Here is a 20,915-nt window from a genome sequence, read left to right as displayed (position 1 = left end):
TAAATTTTAAAATAAATAAATATAATTTTTTTAATTTAATTTTTTTTATTTGTTAAAAGATTTTTTAAATGATATTGAAGTTAAAATTAAAATGAAATCATTTCATCTCAGCATTTAAATTATTTATACTTTATACTTTAACAGGATATCACTTATTAAAATAATTAAAGTTTTTAATATGAATATGTTCCGATTTTATTTCATATTAAAATTAAAAATTAAAACATATTTAATTTCTTAATTATTTTTTTTCATATATATACACACACGATATACTAAGACAACATAATATAATAATATATACAAATTACCTTTAAATACCCCAACTTTCACCAAGTGTTGATTTTAATAATTGACTTTTAATTTTTTTATAATTTATAAAAATGATCAAATGCTATAATATTGAGCTTATAATTTAATTTTAATATTATAATAAATAATATAATTTTGAATAGATTCTGCAGTTCTAAGTTCTACAGAAGAATAAAAATAAAAAAGGAAGGCTAAACAATCAGTCCTTTACCTAGAGACAACAACTTTCAATTCTCTTGTTATTTCCTTCTTCCATCTTCTTCGCATTAGCATTCACAGTTATAATTTCAGTTACCCATTTTCTTCGTCAATATCATTCTGCTATTTTTGTTTTTGTTCTTTTTGCTTTAACCATTTCGTCAATTTGATTATTGCACTGCAGCTACCTGATTCGCCACCCTAAACCACCAGGTAAATTCCTTTCATAAGCAATTTTGCTTTCACTTTGCTATTGTAGGATGCTAAGCGAACCGTGAAACTACTCAAACGTGTAACGCTCTGTTCCTTCTAAATTCCAATGTCATGAATCCGTCGTTTTACTGTTACTTTCGTACTTCTCCGTTCTGTATCGATTCCACCTTCCGTTGCTTTCACTACCTCATTTATCACTTTTTTCTTTACTCTCCGAATGATAATTTGGCTGCTCATAAACTGTTTGATTAAATGCCAGCTTGGTTGACTGATTCAATGTAGTTGTTTTCTGCTCATGGTTTCCGGGTTTTTATATGTTTTTGAGATTTGCCAGTTGTTTGGTGCTGTGATGTCAGGGCAGTTTTGTTAATTGTTCACTTGTTCCTCTGGTTATTATTACTTGATGACTGTTTTCTGTTTTCGCACAAGTCCTCTCAACGGATATGCAACTTATTTTTTATTTGGTTGTTATTCTTTCTCCTTTTTTTTGCACCAGTATATCACGTGTGTTTTTATTTATAAGTAGTACCCAGTTATTTTGAAAGCTGAAAATCTAGCTGTTTGGTTCTTTCATTAACTCAAGCAAATGGGCATCATCTCAGAGTTATTCGTTTCCGAGTTCTATCTGAAGCTGTGTACCTGAACCTCTGTCTTGCACCCATGAAAATTGAAGACATTTTCCATACTATTTGACTTATGATGAATAATTCTAACACTTAAACAAATTTGATACATGCACTTATTTTCAAGAGAGGAAATGTTTGTTATTTGGTATTGTTGTCTGTGATAGCCAAATGAAATGGAAATTTTCGAAACTATGATTGTGTGGTGTGAAATTATTGCACGGTCATTGACTCATGCAGATGTTCTGAGCAGCATTTTCATGGACACTCTCGATAGCGATGAATTTTTAATGATATTTATTGATCCATATAGCTTCCTTTCTATTTCACTTGAATATGGATTAATTTGGGAGATAACTGTCAGAATTCTCTTTATTGTTTTTGGTGCACACTTTTCTTAGTGGAGCTCATTTTCTTTCCCTATTTTGCCATGGTTGCTATAATGTGGTGTATAATTTTACTCTAGGAAATGGAAGTAGTGGTTATGTATGATTCAATCTTTTATTTTTATGGTATGCTGTTGCGATAGTTTAAGGTGTTTCTAGCTGTGCTAAGGAATACGTAAGGTTTTGCATTAATCATCCAGGGAGTAAGTTTATGAATTGATCTCAGAAAATGAATCTAAGCTTAATTTAACCTTACAAAACTTACTTGTAAGGTGAGGTATAATTTATGAATATCTCTAATTAGTGTGGGATCTCCAACACTCTTTTACGTCAGAGTTTTGATATCTTGAGCTTGGAACTAGATAATTGTACGTGATCTAATAGTGGTTCCAACAAATCTTGTTAGAATAGATTATGATATCATCTTAGAAAGTGAATTTAGGCCTAACTTAACCTAGTAAAACCAATTTGCTAGATGAGATTTGCATTCACTTATGTATTGAAATTTGACTATATATGTAATTGATATGAATCTCCAACAGTAAACTTAGAACAATTTAGTGGTAATAATGCCAATTCATTTCCTTCTGGAGATCACTTTACTTGTCACTAAAAAATAACTCCAACCTAAAGAAAGAAGAAAAGATGAATTTGCTATTACTTGCTCCCAGCTGCCACTTCATGTATGCTTAACTATTCAATAATCTGCTACTATAATTGGAATTTGACTGCAATTGTTGGTTATTGCTGATAGCAGCATATAATTACAAAGAAATGTATCATATCCTTTTCATATATGTTTACAGCAACATGGACTTTCACAATCATATTATTTTCCACTGAAAAGGTCTCGCTTAGTATCCCTTTGTGTTATTTTCAGTTATTCTAATTGGACATAAAATGTATTTATAGTTTGATGCATCATGTTGAACACTTTAAAAGCATTGTAATTATTCTAATTTGGTCTTAAATAGTTTTGGTGCAACATTATATTTCGATTGCACTATGAAATTAGCTTGTTTAATGCTGAAATTTGGCATTGTTGTATTTGTGTTGTTTACTATCCTGTAAATTTCGTACTAAAATTCTGAGTATAGCCAGCAAAGATCTTGTTTTCTCCAATTATGATTGCAGTCTGCATCTCTGATAACTAAGAAGTTCCCTATCTGGTGCTTCCTATGGATAGATTTATTTGAAGTGTGTATTTTTAAGAAGAAAAGTACATGGGTTTCTTTACTCTGCACGTGAATTAATCCTTTCTATTAAATGCAGAGAGAAATGGGAATTGCAGGAGTGCTAAGGAACATTGTTCGCCCTCTATCACTTGCATCATCAAGAACCTTGACCTCTCGAATGTCCACCAATGCTTCAATGGCATTGTTCTGTCCTGTTTCGCCATCTCCCTGCAAACCTCCCCTGTGGACTCTTCCCCTTTTGAACCACTTCCATAGCTTGACAGACACTCGCTTCCCAAAGAGACGACCCTCTGATAAACCTCGCCGAAAGAGGGCCAGCCTGAGACCGTCTGGTGTGTGCATTTTTATGCTTTTGATTTTGAATTTGACTCAAATTTTGAGACAATTTATGTGGTTCAGGGCCTTACGCTTGGGTTCAATATACACCTGGCGAACCCATACTTCCAAATAAGCCAAATGAGGGGAGTGTCAAAAGGAGAAATGAGAAGAAACGCATGAGGCAGCGCCGTGCCTTTATATTGGTGCGCTCTCCCCTTACCCTGTGCAAATTGAATTTTGGAGACTTCATGAATGTTGAGTGTGTTTTTTGTTTACATTTGAAGAAAATGAAAACTCTTTTCTAAATGTAATAATGCACTTGAAAGAGGGAGGGGGACGGGCAATTAGAAATGAAGCTGGATGAAACAGGATAGGAAAATTCATGGTACTTGCTGATTGTGTTAGAAATTTGTTATTTTGAATTAGTTTCATTTCATGTTGTAGGAGTCATCTTGTTTAATGGTGAAGAGAATAAACCTAGTTGGATAAAGCTACTCTGTTTGTTGCTATGAGAGTCATCTTATTTAATGGTGAAGAGGACTCTTCAATATTCAACAATATGTTGTATGGGATTTCTAACAACGTAATTTTTAAATGTCACAGTTAGAACTTCGTGAATGTGTATAGTATTGTTAGGTGAGTGAACAATTATGGGAGATATACAGGATCTAGTCATTTGTCACAAAAGCTCAAACAAGTTCATGTGAATCCACTAATTCTTAGCCCTTGAAAGCATCTGTCTTCCTTTCTTTTTTTTATTCATGGACAGCACATTTTTTTAACTATATCCCTTTAGTTCTTTTAAGGACTCCATTCTGTCATTTAATCTTTTAACCTTCGTGAACATGAGATATGAAAGGTACTATTGTATTTTGCTAGAGTAGACTGTGTGCAAGTCTTAAGTTCAACTATATTTGGTGGCAAGTTTATTTGCTATTGAATGTCAAACGAGTTCCATGGACAAAAACTATAGCCATAATAATCACCATTTGGAAATTCAAATTTTGTAAACGAGGTGAACTTTTGTCCATGTTTAACTGTATTAGACCATCATGTTCATTGAAAATAACTCTGGAATTTATCGGGATTCTTTGGCAAATAATTGACTATCAAGTGTAAATCAAAGTTCTAAATTTGTTAACGCTAACTGGAGTTGGTTATGACCGTTTTTATCTGTCAGGAGGTGCTTATTTTAGCTATTAAGGAGGTTAGAGCGGTTTTTTAGCAGAACTTACCAAAATATCGGTGTTATGTTTGAAGTGATTTTTTGTTTTGTAAACTAGAAGTTTCTCTAGCTATGCTATCAGTCCAAATATTTGTATTGGAATAAATGTTGAATGTGAACTCTTGCATACAGGCGGAGAGGAAGAAAAGGAAAGCTCAGATGCAAGAGGCTAATCGGAAGAAAAATATTCAGAGGGTAGAACGCAAAATGGCTGCAGTTGCAAGGGAAAGGGAGTGGGCAGAAAGACTGGCTGAGTTGCAGCGACTCGAGGCACAAAAGACAATCTAATGGAAATTTTTAGGACCTATCTGCAGTTGGTAACACTGGTTGTGCACTCTATACACTATTTCTATATTTTCATTATGTTCAGAAACATGAAAGTCTGAATCCCCACATTTTGTTGTTGAGAGTAAGACTAAAACGCTGACATTTTTTTTTTCTCTTGAAACAAAGATGAGAAAAATAAGAGAAACCTGGTGTGGGTAGATCAGTGGCACATGCTAATACTAATAAATCTTAGAGTCTACAACATTAGGGTGGAAATATCTGTTGAGAATAATGAGAAGGAGCGAGGAAAGTAGAATAGAACTGGTTTTGGTGGGATGAAGGGCATCCAAAGGAAGGTGGATGGAAGGGGAGGGCTTATCCAGAATGTATTATCCATTTTGACATATACCTGGACCAAGTCTCTCCTCGTGATTTCATTTAGGTCTGCTCAGACCAACCACCATAAAAGATTGAAAGGAATACAAAGAGAGATTCAGAGCGAATATTCAAAGGAAAGGAATAGAAACATATTTTGAGTTCCAAGGTTGAAATTATTTTGATGAAGGGAAAGAAAATAGAAAATAAAAATTTAAAAAGTAACAAAAATATTCATACATGCATTTAATATCTGTATGAAACTAAATTCCATCGGTCTCTTACACTGTAGCAGCTTTACATTTTCCAAATTGGAATAGAATTATTTGAAGGATAATCAAGTACTATAGTTGTTGAAAATAATAAAAAAATAACTTACTAATAACCAGAAATCAAACTTTGCTTTCTTCTGGATTGGATGAGACCTTTTCTTTTTTTAACAATCAATTTTTTTCTTCACAGAAAAACTAAAACATGAATTCAATAATTAATGATAACGTGTGCGATCAATTGTAGACAGACAATTGTTATTATCATTATAACCAATAATTGACTAATTATTGTGAGTCATGAGCTTAATGTTGTTTATCTCTGCCTATCTGAGTTTTCTATTTTTGTGTTTCTATTTTATTATTATTTTAAAGTTTAAGATAAGATTAAATGATTTTTTTTCTCCTTTATACTATTATTAGTTACGAATACAAAAAAAAAAAAATTAATAAATATTTTATTAAAGTGTTTTTTAATTATTACATTTCTTTCTTTATCCATAAGAACCGTAAACTCATTTAAAAAAAGAATTAGTAATTGATTATTGAATACGTGGTTGATTGTTTTTAAGAATTTCCCACAAGGTTTTCTTTTCATAACCAAAGTCTGATAATTTATCATAAGAGGCTGCACTTCTAACATAACCACTTAAATTATTATGAATAATTACTTTAATTGTTTTTTAAGATAATACTACCAACTAAAGCATTGTAATTAAGTGATTAATTTTTAGTTTTAATCGAATATTAAATTCCTATAAGCTAATTTATTTACAAGAAAAGAAAGGAAAAGGATAAAGATAGAGAGATTGGGAGAAGTGGAAAAATAGAAGTATAGTCTTGTCTTCAAAAGTTAGGTACTTTCCATTATTATAATGAAAGTTAAGCAAATTCTTCTTCTCATTTTCTTCAAAAGAATACTTGAGTGGAAAGATTAAGAAAGGTAAGAGATTAATAATTATGCATTAAAAAGTTTTACTTTTTAAAAATATGTTGTGTATTATAATAGAAACAAACTCAATCATTGAGATTTACTTTTTAAAAAAAGTTTATTTTACTTTATATATAAGTTGATTTAACCAAAAACTTATAAAAAGGTCGTGCAAATAAAAAAAGATGAAATTTGTCACAAAAAAATTGGTAATACTGTTTTACATTGACAGACACTTGAAACTATTTTAATTTATGATGCTTCAATATTTTTCTAGCAATTAGGTGCCATATGGATGATGATTCATAGTTGTTTAATTTTAAGTATTTAAAATAATGAATATGATTTTTTTTTATAAAAATTAAAAGTAGTTATTAACGCTACAAAAGTCAAGATAGAATAAACACAAATAACTATAATATTTTATTTTTTTTTAAGATTGAAAAGATTTTGAAAGAAAATGATTATAATATTTTATTCTTTAAATAAATAATTAAAATAATAAATAAAATAGATTTTTTTAAAAAACTTTACAGTAATATTTATTTTTACTTAAATTTATTTTAAATTTTAATTTATGTTTATAAAAATTGTTTTTGTATTAAACTATTTTAAATATAAAAACAAAATTATAATTTTATTAATTGAAATGTTTTTTATCTATCAAATCAATTATATCATTCACAAACTTTTCATTTCTTAAAATTTTGTTTTTAATTCAAATAATTTCACTTTCATATTTCTTTTCTATCAAATCTACTTATTTCTATACAGGAGAAACCCTCAAAAACCAGTGAATTAAATACTAATAAATTTTTACAAAACTTATGTTTTAATTTTAATATTTCAATGTTACATAAAAATTTACTTGAAAAAAGTAATTTAAAAAATGTCGTATTCTACCTTTCTTTTTCTTTCTATCCAAAATCAATAAGAAGCGTATTTCTCTCGTGTTCTCCGACCAAAATTTTATATTGTATACATTTGTTTGTAGCATTTGTCATGAAAAACATTTATATTTTAATGAATTTGATTTTTGTTTTGTTTTAATAATCTGTGTGACTGCTAAATCAAATTTAGCATTTTGACCAAGTCCAATGCCAAAAATTGCTTATATTTAATCATAATTTTTTTAGAACTAGTGTGTAATTCAATGTCATAAATCTGTAGTGAACAAAGAAATTTTTATTGAAAATATATCAATTAAAAGTTAAATTGGTATGACATAGAAGATACTATTTTAATCCTTAAATTAGTTAGCATTGATTAATTTACTTTTACTTTTACAATCTTTAAATTGGTATGACATAGAAGATACTGATAGCAAAAATTCTACTTATATGACAAAATGAAGTGATGATTTTAAGAGAGATTATGATAAATTGAGAGATAAAAATACATCTTATTTTCTTATATTTAGTTAATGTATAATTTTTAACACACTTTTCCAAATTATATACATTAAACTAAATATTAAGTTCACATTTGGGGTGAACGTCAACAATTTATTGTCATACGAGTTGTTAACGGTTTAAATGTTTGTCCTTATGTTATTTTTAGTCTTTTTTATCCAACTAATATCAAAGTTAGTAAAGATTTGGTAACTCAAGCTATTAATGTGTATTAAATGTCATCATCTATCTTTTTACCTCAAACCTCTATTTATAAACTTCGGAATGAGTTTAGATTAATGACAACATAATTATGGTCCAATTGGTAAAAAACATACTTTGTCTTAAATTGATCAATATTAGAGGTAATTTTTCTATAGGTTGATTGTTTGGCCTATTGGTCATAGCCACACGATTTTAGAAGTAGTGTGTGGTCATGTTTGTGGCATGGCTAACTGTTTCACTAGTAAAAAATTGATCTTTTACTGCACATATTATGCCACGGTTCAATAGAAACCGAATCATAATATTGCGCAGTGGCATTTTTGAAATTATATCGACAATATAGGCCGCAGTTTCCCTTAGAACCGCGGCTTATTCCCCCTGCAAAATCCTGACATTCCCCAAAAGCAGTTTTGAAAAAAAGAATTCAGGGGAATAGACCGTGGTTCTAAGGGGAACCACAGTCTATTCCCCCTGCAAAAAAAAAAAATCAGGGGAATAGACAGCAGTTCTGAGAGGAACTGCGGTCTATTCTCCCTACAAAATTCTGATATTCCCGAAAAACAATTCTGAATAAAAATTTCAGGGGAATAGACCGTGGTTCTGAGGGGAACTGCGGTCTATTCCCCTGAAAATTTTATTCAGATCTGACTTGGCGGGATTAGAAATTTGTAGGTGGAATGGGTCGTGGTTCCCCTCAGAACCTCGACCTATTCTCCCTGCAAAATTTTAAATTATAAATATTTAAGGGAATAGGCTGCGGTTTGGTTGTGAATCGCGGCATAAAGTTTGAAAAAAAATTCAAAAATGCCATTTCAGATGCATTTTGATTTTTTTTTTCAAGAGAATAGGCCTCGGTTAAGTGGTGAATTGCGGTCTATTCCCCTGCTTAGGTTAAAAAAATAAAAGACACAGGAATAGTGTCATCATCTTCCTTCTTCTCCACGCGCAAATAGTTTCAGAGCCTCCTTCGTCACGCGATCCTCTGCTTCCATTTTCAATCATTTTTCATCGTTTTAACTCATTTTTGTTCGGTGTCGTGGCCATGTCAACGTTGGGAAAGAGTTTTAATCGATCAAAATAATTTGAAACGTCTTTTTATTGGTTTTTCTGATTCTTCCCCTTAGAGGTAAATTGTGTTTTGATGTTTGTTTTTATTTCTAAAACTAATATTTGTTTGTATATTTTTACAAGTTTGAATTTTTTAGAGTTGAATTTTCTAGCGTTTTGATCGCGGGTTGTTCATTGTTATTGGTTTTTCACACTATAAGGTTCTTATATTAATGTTTAAATTTTACTTCTATTAGATTGTATAATTTTATATGATTGAATATGTGATTGAATTATCATATAATTTTGTATCCTTAGATTTTGTATGATTGTATAATTTTTACGATGGTATGATTTTAAAGTTAATTTTTTTTTATTTTACAATATTATTTTTATGTTGAATAATATATGTGATTATTTCAATGTTTTTCATTGAATGATTGTATGATTGAATTAAATTAACCTTAATTTGTCTTTAAATGAATAATTTTTTTTTGTTTTGTAATTTTGTAAAATATATAAGTCAAAATATTTACGTATGGATCAAAATTAGATGTAAATATTGATTATTGTGTTGAATCTGTGTACATTATGTGATTGTTTGATATGCAAGTGTGTTTTTGTGATAGTGGATATCACAAAAACACACCTGCTATAAAAAAAAATTCAGGATAATAGGCTGCGGTTGTGACCAAAACCGCGATAGAAAGTTAGCCGATTTTTTTTTTTTAAACAAAGGGGAATAGGTCGCAGTTCTAGCATGTCTATTATCGTGGTTGGAACTGCGACCAAAAGGTTAGACGAAACTTTTTCTTTTAAAAAGATGGGTTTTGACCGCGGTTCAATAAAGAACCGCTGTTATATCCCCATGTTATTATCGCAGTTGGAACCGCGGCTGGAACCGCGGCCTAAAGTTCTAGACTTTTTACATGCCCATATATGCCGCGGTTCTAAATCCGCGACGTATAATAAAAAACAAGCACGGTCGTTTCCCTTCGCTACACTAGTGTTTGGATCATGCAGTCCAAGGTTGACCGAACGGTGATACTATACAATAACGACTTAATAGCAGTTAATAATATAGATTCAATAAATGACAATAAAATAAATGTTCAATGATTATAATATCATATTAAGAAATAAATTTTGAAATCTAATATAATTTTATAAAACTGATTTATAAATTAAGATTCACATATCGATATATGTCTTTAACATAAAGAGAGTTTCAGCTTATACAAATTGTTTCAGGGAGTCCTTAACTGAACAAGTTGTTTTGTAGACTAGACGAGTTGAGTCACTTCAAGAATCTTTACCTTTGGTTGGTCTAATGACGATCCAATCATACTTTAATTTACATTAAGAAGTTAATTTGTCATTATCATTGTTAATCTGAATATACTTTAATCGGTTAGCCATATGGTTTAATTCTGATCGTACTAAAACAGCCATGCATGCTATGACCAGTCAGTCTAGAGTAGGTGATCAAAGAGACTTTTCTCAGAAGTGATTAGTCTTAGAGATCAACTAAAACAGCTCGGTCTTAGAGCTGTGTTGAGCTTAAGTGGAGGAGGAGCTCCATCTAGAGGAGTTCGGTATTAGAAGAGCTCGACTGAGAAGGACAATCTCAAGAGCTCGATTTAAAAAGCTTAGCTTAAGGAGATCAATATAGAGAAATAAGCCTAGAAAAAGACAACCTGGAGAACTTGAACTGAAAAGTTAACTTAAAAAGCCTAAAAGATAACAACATGATGAAATCAGCTTCTCAAGAGTTCAGTCTCAAGAATGCAGCATGAGGAGATCGACTTAGAGAACTCAGAAGTCAACCTAAACAAAGTATAAAGTCAATCTAAATAAAATGGCCTTAGAAAAGGTTAGTCTAGCTGGAAGAACTCCATTTTTGGAGAACTCCGCTGTATGACATAGGGTACACAGACCATAATTTAATTTTTTTAAAGATGTCAAACAGTCATCATATTTAACTGTAAAAGGTTGTCTTTCATGTTCAAAAAACACACGTAATTTCATACGGAAAAAACACTCAAAGCAATTCATAAATATAATATAATTTAGTCGGCAGGGAGATAACGCGAACAAATTTCCTACCAAGTGTTTTCACGTAATACTATAATTAAATACATGAAATTCACATTTAAGATATAATATATACGTCACTGGCTGACAAGAACTATAAAAGATGACAGTGCACGTGATATGTATTTTTCTTTATTTATATTCATACTTTGTCGATTTATCTTTTATATATATTTGTATCTTTGACATTCCCCTAATGGTCCAAAAAGAAATGTTTATTTAAACCCTGTTCTCTTGATTTGAAACTTTTACCAATACAAAATTAATTCACAGACATTATTATTAAATTTGTTTCCTTTTCACAAAACTTGTCTATAAAAACTGAGATTGTCCCCTTTATTTCATGTAGAATATTTTTAATATATCTTTTTCACTTCCAAAAATATATTATGTATTTGTAAAAAACATACTATTTTATTAAAAAATAAGTTTAAATAAAAAGACAGAACTGAAATGGAAATTTCCATTTTAAAGGAGAAGTAATTAGAATATGAGAAGGTGTGATGAAAGAGCGTGATAATATAAGGATAAAGGTAAAAACAAATGATTGTTGCTGTGGAAAGAGAGAAGGGAAGCAGAAAGAGGTTTTCGTTCCCATTTCCATGAACTTTCGATGAGGGACCCATAAACTTTGAGATAAAAGTCACAGTCCCATCTCTCGAAACCCATGCCTCTTCTTCTTCTTCTTCTTCTCTCCTCATGCCAACCAAATCATCCATAGCTAACTACGTAGCAAGTGAACAAAGATGGTCTCGAAGATAACCATTCTGCGAGCAGTGGTTGCAGGACTAACGTACTTGTTGGCCTTGTTAACGAAAGTGGTGGGGAGCCAAAAGGGTGGTCCTCATCAGCAGAAGAGTGCGGAGGAGGAGTCGGAGAAGGAAGCGAACGAGAGGTTTGGTCTGAGTTGGAGGGTGGCGGTGGAAGCGAACAATGTGTGTCCATGGCGGACGGTGCCACCTAGGTGCTACCAGCACCTTCAGAACTACATGTGTTCAGGACAGTACGAGCGTGACCTAAACCTTGTCGTAGAAAACATCCTCATCTATGCCTCTCAGATTCCTCTTTCCTCTGACGGCATGGATGCTTGGATTCTTGATGTCGACGACACTTGCATCTCCAACGTTTCTTACTACAAAAACAAGCGATTTGGGTACGTAACTCACTGCCTTTGCTTCTTCCATTTATACACACTAACTATATATATATATATATATATATATATATATATATATATATATATATATATATATATATATATATATATATATATATGGGGTTTGTTAACACGCTGGAGAAAAATGATGAACAAAACTTGTAGTTGTGACCCTTTTGACTCGACCATCTTCAAGGCATGGATTATGAAGGGAACGTGTCCGGCAAATCCTGCTGTAAAATTATTGTTTAACTCGTTGAAAGAGAGAGGCTTCAAACTGTTCCTGCTAACAGGAAGAGACCAAGCAACTCTCTCTACAATCACCTCTAACAACTTGCACAGCCAAGGCTTCGCTGGCTATCAACGTCTCATTCTCAGGTATTTCTTACGTAAAAGCTTCTTTCATCGATCAAAATATCTATACATTTATCAATATTATGTCTAGTTTGATGTTCGAAAGGTATATACCTCAACGTAAAAAGTCTCTTAGAAATCTAATATCAACTAAACTAAAGATAAAACCAATTTAAAATATATAACTAAATGTAAACTTAAGTCAGTTTTACATCAATTTCGTGGAATTAAGTTAGACTTATATACTTTTTAACATATTCATGCGCATAGATAGGGTGTTTTCTGAAGAGGGAGACATAGGACTCCTATGCTTGTAAGAAGAGCATCTATATGAAACAATTTCACACGATTCTTCTAAGTCATTTATGGAAAACAAACAAAATACTGAAATAGCACGTTAACTATAATTTATTCAGTGCATTTGTTTATATGGATAGGCATGATGACATGATGCATGTGTGTGACAAATTGTGTAATGTAATAACTGATAAATGTCTCAGTCCTGTGAATATTTTTTATGAAAAACTCGTGACAGAAAACACAGTTTTCCAATTATTTAATGGGAGAAGACAGAGAGAGGATAAAAGACATGGCGTAATTGATGGTGTGACGAGGATTCCAATTATTTGTTGACCTTTGCGTAACTTCCTAGAAACACTCCTCTCTTCCTTTCCCATAAACATCTTCTTCGGTCAAACTTTCTTCCTCCAATAATACTCCACCACATGCATGCTGTTCCCAATTTCATTGATTAGTATCATTTTAGCTGCTTTTGTTTAGTCTTTTGTAATCCAACATTAACACTGTCATTAAGGAAAAATGTCTATTCATAGACATACTGAACAACTAGGTCGGCGAAGTCTGCGGCTAAAATTAATAACACAATATTTTGGTTACTTTTCCGTTTGGTCTGACCATTGAATGACACATGTTGCATGGCATGGCATGGTGCATGCACATCAGGTCGGCAACTTATAAAATGGGTAGAGTTAGGTGCCTACTGTTGGTTGGTTATACATGTGAGTTTAGATTTTCAGCATAAAAATTCATAAATATATTGTTTTAACCTCCATAGACCGATCACCTACTAATCAATCTACCAGTTGTAACATGAAACACTAAGATAAAGTGAGTTTGTTTTTAAAATAAGAAAAAAAACATGTACTGTTATTCACTGCACAAAACATGTTTAATTTAAGGATAGCATGAGGAGGGTTGGAGACATGTCTGGGGTAGTTGTTGACAAAGTCCATTATTGTCCTAAGCATTGGAATTTGCCTGTTTTCTGCTATTTACAGCTAGTGATACATGACACTACATTCAATAACGCACTATTGTGTGAGAAAGAAAAAAGGACATGGAAAATGTGCAGAGAAGGTGCATTTCTGAGTCCATTTTTTCCACTGCCATAGGATTCTTTTCATATTCCAACTCTGCTATTGACTCCTTCCACATTAATATCACAATCATATCAAATCATGAAACCAGCACTTAACCACGGACACCAAGCAAATAAAATGATAAATATTAATTCCACGGGTGGTTTTTATTTATTGAACAATGAATGCGTGCGATGACACCAAAAATATTATATCAAAGTGCATGTAATGTCATGCCATTAGGAAAGAAAATAGCACATTAAAATTAATATCTGTGTTTTGAGTGCTTCTGTAATGTCCACCCACTGATTAATTTAAAAGGTTATTTACTAGAATCGTTATGATTTAAGGTACACTTAATTGATTTAAAACAAAAAAGACAGAAATATGTTATATATCTTTCAACAATCCAAATCTCTGTTATGTGGGTGTAGCTGATAAATATATGCCTGGTCTAAGTGACCCTGTGCTTCAAGGTGTTTGATAATTTTGAAAAGGAGAGTGAAAAGTTAATTGCATGTTGCTGATTTAAAGGTAGAAAAACTGTGATTGGTATGAGCTGAAGATCTAATCACTGATTTAGTTAGTAAAATAAAAGTAAAGAAGGAAAAATGATGAATGGGTATGTTAGTAGTATGTGTATATATATATATATATATATATATATATATATATATATATATATATATATATATTAATGATGGTAGCTGTGGTTGAAGTCAATGGATTTGATGGTGTGATATGGATGAAGAAAAAAAGGGTAAAAGACTTGGTCAGATAACACTTTTTTTCTCCGTATTGTCCTGGTCAACGTCCGTGCAGGCAAAATCCATAAAGAAAGCTTCCTCTTGATTTACTTTTCGTCTTGGTGTGCTGCTGAGACATCCAAGAACAAACAAACGACAGAGATATCCACCACCACTTTTGCTGGACTTGTCCTCGTCAATGCAAAACTCTTGCAACACCTCCTCTTAATATCTAATCATTAGTCAATGAAGACTTTTAACAAAATGACTTGCTGCAAAGGGTGATTAGTAACAGTGAAATAAGAGTTAACCATATAACTTTTTGATGAGATTTTTGAGAATAGGATAATTGGAGAGATATATGAAGAGAATCACGTAAAACATTGACACTGTTTTTAACTTTAAATATTAAGATAATAAGATTATCGGTTATTCATAGAGATTAATGAATGTTGTTTTGGTTTGTGTAGGAGTGCTGAATACAAAGGGCAAAGTGCAGTGAAATACAAGTCAGCCATTCGGAAGGAGATTGAAAGAGAAGGGTACAGAATATGGGGAAATGTTGGAGACCAATGGAGTGATCTTCAAGGAGAATGTTTGGGAAAACGCACTTTCAAACTCCCCAATCCCATGTATTTCATATCTTGAATCATCCATCTGTTAAGGTTGTCTTTGCTTTGTTATTGTCACAGCTCATCAAAGAAGCTTGTGTTCTTCAATATTGAGTTTTCAAAACGAACGCACGTATTTTAGTTAGTATTTATACCTTGTAGTTTCCACCTCCTGCATTCTACCACCTTCACAATCTCAACACCATGCACCTTAGTCAATGGCTATTTTCGACTTGTACTCAAGAAACCAGTGCTTGCCCAGTTAATGGTGTTATCTTGTCTTATTGTAGTGTTCATGCCTATTATCAAAGCAACTGAAGTTAATTTGGTAAATGTAAAATAAAGGATGAGGAAACGTGAAAAAGAGAAGGAACAGGGTTTCTTACAGCAATCCTAGTAGGAAGTGTAAAGATGCAAAATACAATAAATATATAAATAGAACAACTGCATAAATATTAAATTATTCTTGACTAATATATATAATATCATTTAACATTTTTCACTCTGCGAAACATCATGAAAATGTTGAATAGTTAAAGATAATAATGATTTCATGTTTTAAAATGGAAAGTGAAATGAGAATTAATTTCAATAAATTTCATATGCTCCATTTTTTTAACGTGCAACAATTTGAAGTGTTAAAGGTCCTTTTTCTTCTCTTTCAAGTGTGTTGATGGGAGAATCTTAGATTTTTATAGTTTGTTTCTTTTGTTTATTCATGGTTTTTTTCGTTCCTGTCTCTTCTAACCTCTATTTTGTCATCGGTGTGTTTGACTTATTCGTATATATTTTTTTTTTCAATGACAAAGGTGACTTTTTTTAGTTTATTTATAATCACAGTGGCTCTTCAATAGTGACCTCTTTATCAATTAGAGTTCCTTAACAGCGATTTGCATGAAGAAACTTATATGAAGAGATTTGCTTTAATAATTTGGTAACACTCGAGTGTAAAAGTAGATATTTTCATTAAACTTGTATTGATTATATTTGTAACAAGCTTGATACATATTATTTGTATGCACCAAATTGAGGAAGAGTGTTAGATATATTAGATTTTTAGATGTCTTAGATATTTATCTATCTTTATCTTTTATCTTTAGTTAGTTTGTTATTGTTTTTTATTTATATTTTGAGCTTAGTCCATATTTCTTCTATTTACAAATAGAATACTTTATGTGTATATTTAACACACAAAAAATTAATCTCATACATAATTTTCACTACATTAAACACTAACCATTAAACAAAATATAAGAAAATAACATAAAAAAGTAAGAGAAATAAAGTGTATGATATTAGTAAAAGAAATAAAATCTATACCATCATGACTTCTAGTATGGCTTGACTCTGCACCCAAATCGCCATTATCTGCCATCTCTTTGTCAGAGCAATATGTGGAAATACATCATTAACCATTTCACACATATTATTAGTAATTGAAAATCTTCTACCATCTTTTTCCACTATTACACGAGGAGTTTCGTCATTTACTCTTTTCTCCCCATGTAGAAGTCACACTGTATACACTATTGGAAAACGTTTAATAATTAAGTGCTCATATAATTCTTCAAGACTTTGTCATTTCTTAAAATTTCATTTCTGACATGGACATATTATTTTCCCCTAACATTATTATTAGTAAATGTGAAGTCTAAGAAGGTATTCAATCCTCCCATATATTGACTTGTACTTTGAGGCATGTTTATCCATGATTTATCCATTAAAACGACTCATGTTCATGCCAAGAAGATTGGAAGGTTAGAATAAGTGACAATATTGAACGAAATACACTGCATAAGAAAAATACTAAACTGGTTATAAAATTAAATCTTATACCAAGTTAGTTATAAATTTGAAGACTGAAATAATTCCACGTACTTATGAAACAGAAGAATTCAAAACTAAGTAACTCTCCTACTTAGTTATGAAATTATTGTCACGAATAAGTTAATACTAAGTAGTATACCTACTAAGTGTTAAAATTAAATAGTGAATGAATTATAGCATACAAAATATGTAATATGCTTTTATGTTTATATTTTATCGCAACCATGTTGGGAAAAAAAATTGGCGAGCTAGGGTCATGTAGGTTACGCAGGAGACCCTTATTTTTTTTTTCTTTTTAACTAATTAATGGTGAATTAATTAGTCGTTTTTGTGGAAGTTGACGATAACTTTGTTAGGTCAAAATTAAGGATAAAAAAATATATGGCACGTGGATGACCAAATAAAATCGATGAAAGATCAAATATTTGAAAAACGTGTGGTTGGTTTATGACCTATGACATGTAAAACATGTAAACCTAACTAGCTACTTGTCTTCATTTTCATTTTCTTTCTTTTCATGGAAAGTGAACACACACATAATATTAACATCTCCAATTATGAAATCTTTCAGTTCAAGTTCGAAAATTAATATTTCATTTAAAATATAGTTGGATAAATATTAAAGCGAGTCTCAACCTAACAAAAGTTTAAAATTTTATATTAACAATTATTTTGATATACCTAATAATCTTACATTGTTTAGGATGGCAAATGTAGCTTAAATACATCTTCTTCCTTTCATCTTTTGAGATGTTTTTTAAAGAAAAAATTATGATGAAGTTCTATACACCAAAGCGGAAAATACTTCGAATATGGTGATTGAGCCTAATTATGACTCAAAAGACTTGGAATTAAAACATTTATGTACAAATATTTACAATAGTTTCACATCACTTATGAGTCGAGACCAATGATAATTTGAATATGTCTTCATTCACCTTTCCCTCTCCAAAATGTCTTTTAAAAATAAAATCGTGAAATTGAAACATTAACCCATCTTTGGGTAATAAATATAAGAAATAAAATTATTTATTCACTATAAAATATCAAATAGTTTTTTTCTCTTAATAATGATAGTGCTCTTGGTCCATATGATTTTGGTGGATATTTTTATCATTTTTTTTGGATAATGTTGGTGTTGATGTTTGTAAAGTTGTCTAACAATTCTTTCAGTATGGTTGGATTCTCCTTAGTATGATTTCAAATGTTGTTTCTCTTATGTCTAAAGTTGACGAGGCATAACATATAATTAATTTTCATCCTATAGATGTGGATAATTTTCATTTCAAAATCATTACAAAATTTTAGTTGATAGGCTTGTAGTGATTTTTAGTGGGATTATTTCTTCTTATCAAAATGGTTTCGTTAAAAGGAGGTGTGCTAAATATTGTATTTGATTATTTCTGAAGTTATTAATCTTGTTCCTAAGAAGATCAGGGTGGTAATGTAGTCGTCAAAATTGATATAACCAAGGTTTTTGATACCATCAATTGGCATTTCTTAATTCAAGTGTTGCATTATTTTGGTTTTTATGATGGATTTTTTTACGTAGATTCTACATATCTTGCAATTTGTTCATCTTTCTATTTGTGTTAATAGTGGTTTGTTTGGTTACTTCTTTTATGATAGAGGGGTTAGGTAAGGGGATCCAATCTCTCCTTTGCTTTTTGTATTTTGATGAGGAGATTTTGAGTAGGGGTATTTTAGAGCTTATTTTTAAGAAGCTTATGCTTTCCATGATTAGTCCTTGGGAGATACAACTTCCTTCTCATAATATCTATGTTGATGATATATTTGTTTTCTTTAAAGGAGATACTAAAATCCTACAACATTTGAAATGTTTTTTACATGAGTATGATACTTTCTTTGGTCAATGGGTGAGTTCCTCTAAAAGTAACTTTTATATTATAAATGCTTCTGCTTCTTTTGTTAGACATCACAAGATGTTTATTTCTTGTAGTAAAGGATATCTTTTTTTATGTATTTAGGTGTGCCAATTTTTGTGAGGGTTAGCACTATATTTTCAACTTTTGGTTGATAAGAGTCATAATAAGCTTGCTTCTTGGAAGAGGAAGTTGCTTAACATGATGACAAGAATTCAGCTAGTAAATTCAGTCACTTTTTTCAGTGAATATTTTGTGGGACCGAGACACTGACCTGGATAATGTGGCCTTGCTGCTTTCTGGTACTTGGATGGACTGGATTGCTCACTTCTTCTGTACTTCAACCGTTCGCTCTCCTTTAGTTCGGACCGTTCGGCGTTCTTCAAGCTCTGGTCGAGGGGGGTACCTGCAAAGGCACTCTGAGCTCAAGTTAGGCGTGTAGGGGAAGAACCTTAGTTCTTTAATAGGATGATTCTCAGTAAGAGAGAATTGACAATGGGATTTCTCAGTGATTATAGTGTGAGTAGAGTGTATGAAAAGCGTACATGACTTGTGTTCCTGACTCTCTATTTATAGACCTTAAACTAATATAAGATCAATAGAATATAAACAGAATAAAATATAAACAAACTTACTTGGTTATTCATAAACAACTTTATCTATATCTTTAATCAGATATTATTTGATTCTCAATAAATTACCCATGATAAATTTAAGATGCCCTTTAAATTGGTGGACTATGAGTCCAATAATAAAAATTGGCCGAATTACAGTCTAACATGATGACTGATTCACTTCTTATGTTTAACCGATCGTCTGTTAGTTGTATCCGGTCGGTATAATCATCCGTTACAGATATCATACCGTACATTAATAATATTTAGTTGGTGATTTAAACATATATGTTACATTTAGTCAGGGGTTTGCTTATAACAAAATGAATGGAATTAAACTCATGTGTATTCAATTTTTTAGGTCTATTTGTGTGATTTTATGCTTTGTGTTCTTCCATCCAAATAATGTTGAATATTTGTTTAATTTTAGATTTCGACTGTCTAAAGTTCCTATCAGTACGATCAATGTTCACCAAATTCATTGAATGCAAGTTGATTTCTAGGAACTGACTTCTAACCTATAGCTCAGCTCACGTACATCAAATTGAATGTTAGAATTCGGTCTATTCAGCCTCCAAACTCGACTTTCAAAAAACTGAATTCCAAATTATAACTCGGCCAAAACCACGAAAATAATGGTCTAAACTCGACTGTCCAATAAACGAATTCCAACCCAAGTAAATGTAAACTACGGTATGATATATTGGGAAATTATAAATTTAAGTATGCTATAAATCTTATTAATGATACCTTATTTCCAGGGTGAACATATAGTATTTAATTGTCATTAATGACATGGTCGTACGCTAGAGTAGGTCATTAAGATGCATTAGTTATATGACAAACACTATTTATTATTACAAATTTAACATGTGTAGAAAAACTAATTGGATTCTCTACGATTAAATTAAAAATATAATTAAAAGAAGTATGTTTTCCTAAAAATTTAAAAAATAACAAATATTTTTAAGAGAAAATGGAGAATTAATAGGTAGATAAAGTATATTGAAAAAACTACTATATTATTAGGCTTAAATGTTCTTATAGTCTCTATTTTCATCACAGTGTATTTACTTGATCTTTGTTGGAAGTCTCACATCGACTAGAGGTAATTAAGGTCAATTTAGGGTATATAAATGCGTGTAAACCTTTACCTTACAAGCTGTTTTTGTAGAATTGATTAAGACTTAAAGTTCATTTCTTAACATGGTATCATAGTTAGGTTAAAGTCTATTCTACTAATATTTGTTGTTTGTTGGACATATTAATTGTTTC

At 31.2% G+C, this 20,915-nt stretch overlaps 2 protein-coding genes across 3 annotated transcripts; both read left to right on the top strand.

Annotated features, from left to right (window-relative positions):
* The first annotated feature begins 516 nt into the window (after window positions 1-516).
* On the top strand, window positions 517-5,142 carry LOC106773601. Of its 2 annotated transcripts, XM_014660318.2 has the most exons (5): window positions 517-590; window positions 695-723; window positions 3,005-3,260; window positions 3,328-3,449; window positions 4,604-5,142. In XM_014660318.2, exons 3-5 carry the CDS (start codon window positions 3,011-3,013, stop codon window positions 4,757-4,759), a joined length of 528 nt encoding a protein of 175 aa, XP_014515804.1. In that variant the 5' UTR covers window positions 517-590; window positions 695-723; window positions 3,005-3,010; the 3' UTR covers window positions 4,760-5,142. The 2 variants fall into 2 exon arrangements, with proteins under 2 accessions (XP_014515804.1, XP_014515803.1); XM_014660317.2 differs by having other exon boundaries at window positions 521-723.
* Window positions 5,143-11,562: 6,420 nt separating this feature from the next.
* LOC106773000 (acid phosphatase 1) lies at window positions 11,563-15,559 on the top strand. Its single transcript, XM_014659660.2, has 3 exons — window positions 11,563-12,223; window positions 12,392-12,604; window positions 15,176-15,559. The coding sequence occupies exons 1-3, from the start codon at window positions 11,817-11,819 to the stop codon at window positions 15,351-15,353; spliced, it is 798 nt and encodes a 265-aa protein (XP_014515146.1). The 5' UTR covers window positions 11,563-11,816; the 3' UTR covers window positions 15,354-15,559.
* Window positions 15,560-20,915: the final 5,356 nt, after the last annotated feature.

Source organism: Vigna radiata, chromosome 9 (assembly GCF_000741045.1).
Source record: "Vigna radiata var. radiata cultivar VC1973A chromosome 9, Vradiata_ver6, whole genome shotgun sequence".
NCBI lineage: Eukaryota > Viridiplantae > Streptophyta > Magnoliopsida > Fabales > Fabaceae > Vigna > Vigna radiata.
The sequence above is the reverse complement of the archived record's forward strand: the minus strand, read 5'-3'. Positions and strand labels throughout refer to the sequence as shown.